This window comes from Condylura cristata, unplaced genomic scaffold (genome assembly GCF_000260355.1).
Source record: "Condylura cristata isolate star-nosed mole 26May11 unplaced genomic scaffold, ConCri1.0 scaffold00078, whole genome shotgun sequence".
Lineage (NCBI taxonomy): Eukaryota > Metazoa > Chordata > Mammalia > Eulipotyphla > Talpidae > Condylura > Condylura cristata.
In genome coordinates, this window is record NW_004567179.1 from 254,128 (window position 1) to 256,460 (window position 2,333).

At 71.6% G+C, this 2,333-nt stretch overlaps 2 protein-coding genes across 2 annotated transcripts in view; one reads left to right on the forward strand and one right to left on the reverse strand.

Moving 5' to 3' along the window:
* ANKRD10 (ankyrin repeat domain 10) overlaps positions 1 to 2,324 on the forward strand; it is a 3,449-nt gene extending 1,125 nt beyond the window's left edge. Inside the window, exons 2-3 of the mRNA XM_012734855.1 lie at positions 305 to 457; positions 1,245 to 2,324. Of these exons, the coding sequence (XP_012590309.1) occupies positions 305 to 457; positions 1,245 to 1,340 (249 nt within the window). The 3' untranslated portion in view covers positions 1,341 to 2,324. The remainder of the gene's footprint in view (positions 1 to 304; positions 458 to 1,244) is intronic.
* The window catches only part of CARKD (carbohydrate kinase domain containing), a 28,687-nt gene continuing 28,570 nt past the window's right edge, over positions 2,217 to 2,333 (reverse strand). Inside the window, exon 7 of the mRNA XM_012734853.1 lies at positions 2,217 to 2,330. Within this exon, the coding sequence (XP_012590307.1) occupies positions 2,217 to 2,330 (114 nt within the window). The remainder of the gene's footprint in view (positions 2,331 to 2,333) is intronic.

Here is a 2,333-nt window from a genome sequence, read left to right on the forward strand (position 1 = left end):
CCGAGGCTTCTTTCTGAGTTTTACGTTCACACACGTGTTTTGCAGTTTTACTGGTTTTTTTGCTCCCTGGGGTGCAGGCCAGAGGTGGGGTTGCAAGAGGATCCACCAGAGACAGCGGGGAGCAGAACTGGGGGGGCAGCGCCCGTCGCCCCTGGCGGGGCGGGCGTCAGCGCTGGCCCTGTGCCCGCGCCCCTGCAGCTGCTCACCCCGCACAGCCGCCGCGGTAGCCTGTGTGGCCGCCTCCGGTGGCCGGGCGCCGCCTGCCCGCTGACCTCTGCCGTCTGCCCCTCCTGCCCTTCCGAAGCTGGAGTGCCTGGTCCAGCTGGTGCGAGCCGGAGCCACGCTGGACCTGTCCACCACGCGCTACGCCCAGACGCCAGCCCACATCGCGGCCTTCGGGGGCCACCCCCAGTGCCTGCTCTGGCTGATCCAGGCGGGAGCCAGCGTCGACCAGCCGGTGAGGGCGCGGCCCGCTTCGCGCCCTGGGGGTGGGGCTGGGGCTGGCCGGGGCCTCCCTCACAGGTGCCGGGGTCAGTGCCGCATGGGCCTGCCTTGTGGGCGCCGCAGGGCCGAGGCCGCTTCGCCCGCGCCCGCTGTGAGTGTGGGCCTTTTCCTGCCCGCTGCCGTAGGTCCGCCCCGGCCAACAGCGGCGGAGGCGACAGCGGCTCGGCCTGCGGTGCCCGGGGGCAGCTGGACTCTGCACCCAGGCCCCCGGAGGCTGAGGGTCCTGGCGCTCGCCCCCTCCGCCGGCCTGGGGCCTGCGTCCACGTGCAGATCCCCTCCCCAAGGCCGCGCCCCGCGGGCTCTCTGGCACCTGCCCTCCTGCCTGTGGGCACGGGTGAGGCCTGCCCCCTCTGCTGAGCGATGGAGACCAGCCTGAGATTGTCTCGGGCGTCTACGCACGCAAGAGCTGGGGTGTAGGCCAGAGGTGCGGGAGGGGGCGAGAGGACCCCCAGAGATTGAATGGGGAGCAGAACAGTCGGATCCCCGAAGCCCACGACTGGGGGGGCGGGGGTCTGCTGCACCCCGGGGTCCCTCCCTGGCCGGGGTCGCGCTCGGGCTGCAGAGCTGCGGACCACTCACGGTGCTGGGGCGCACCCCGGGCCCGAGCCCGTCCCAGGTCTGCTCTCGCACTCTGCGTCTTGTCCGGCGCCCGGTCGCTGCTGACCGCGCTTCCTTCCCAGACGGCGGGCGCCTCCCCGGGCCCGGTCACAGCTGAACCTTGTGTCCCGTCGTGCCTGCAGGACTGTGAGGGCGAGACCCCCGTGCACAAGGCAGCCCGCTCCGGGAGCCTCGACTGCATCAGCGCCCTGGCTGCCAGCGGGGCCCGACTCGAGTAAGTGTCCTCCCTCGGGCTGTTCTGAGGGCAGCAGCTGGCGGGCGAGGGTCCCAGGCTGCTGTCAGCGGCCGGCCGGCCCCGTGAGTGGGTGCGGGGCGCGCCGGCCGGCAGGGCTTCATGCCCGTGGCGCCGGGGCCCGGCCCAAGAGGGCCAGCGTGGACGAGTCTCCAGACTTCCTGCCACGTTTTAATAGTTTCCCAGCGTGGCCCGGGTCGGAGTCAGTAGTGACCTTTGAGGCCCCTCTGGCCCGGCGCTGGCGGCATACCGCTCCCTGGAGAGCCCAGCGGCCTCCCCCTCGGGCTCGAGGCCTTCCGTCTGGCCCGGCCGCTGCCCCGCAGTATCTGAAACAGCGGCCGGGGCCGCCGGCCGGCGGGCACAGCTAGGTGTCGCGCACGGCGCCTGCCCTCCGAGCGCTGCCCGGCTGCCGCCCGAGCCGGCGGCCGCAGGTTTCCTCACAGCGAGCAGCAGGCCACGCGGTTCCCACGGGAAACGTGAGAATCTCGGCTTCGGAGGACGGGCCCACGGACCTTCGCTTAACCCTTTGGTTTCCACCATGTTTGACTCTGCTCTGTGTTGATGTAGAAACTAGATCCGGGCAGCCAACCCAGATGGGCTGACGAGGCCCGTGGCCGGGCTGCGCGGGCAGCGCCGGGGGGCCCCTGCTCGGACCCGCCGGCCTGGCTCGGCCCGCGCCGGTAGTGACGGCCGTGACCTGTGTTAACTGTCACGTTGCAGGGAGCCGCGACCTCACGTCGCTGTGACGTCAGGTAACGTAACGCCCCGTTAACGTGAACACGCAGTGGGGGGTGCCAGCCCTGGTCACGGGGCGCTGTGAAGCCGACGCCGAGGCAGCTCTCGGCCGCGTCAGACTGAAGGCTCAAATCTTGGGGTTTCGTGACGAGCTGGCCTGCCTGGCCGTCATTCGCCGGGAGAGTGAGTGGCCGCACGTCGACCCGAGCGGCTCGCTTTCCGGGACCGCGCTCTGCCGGGCCTG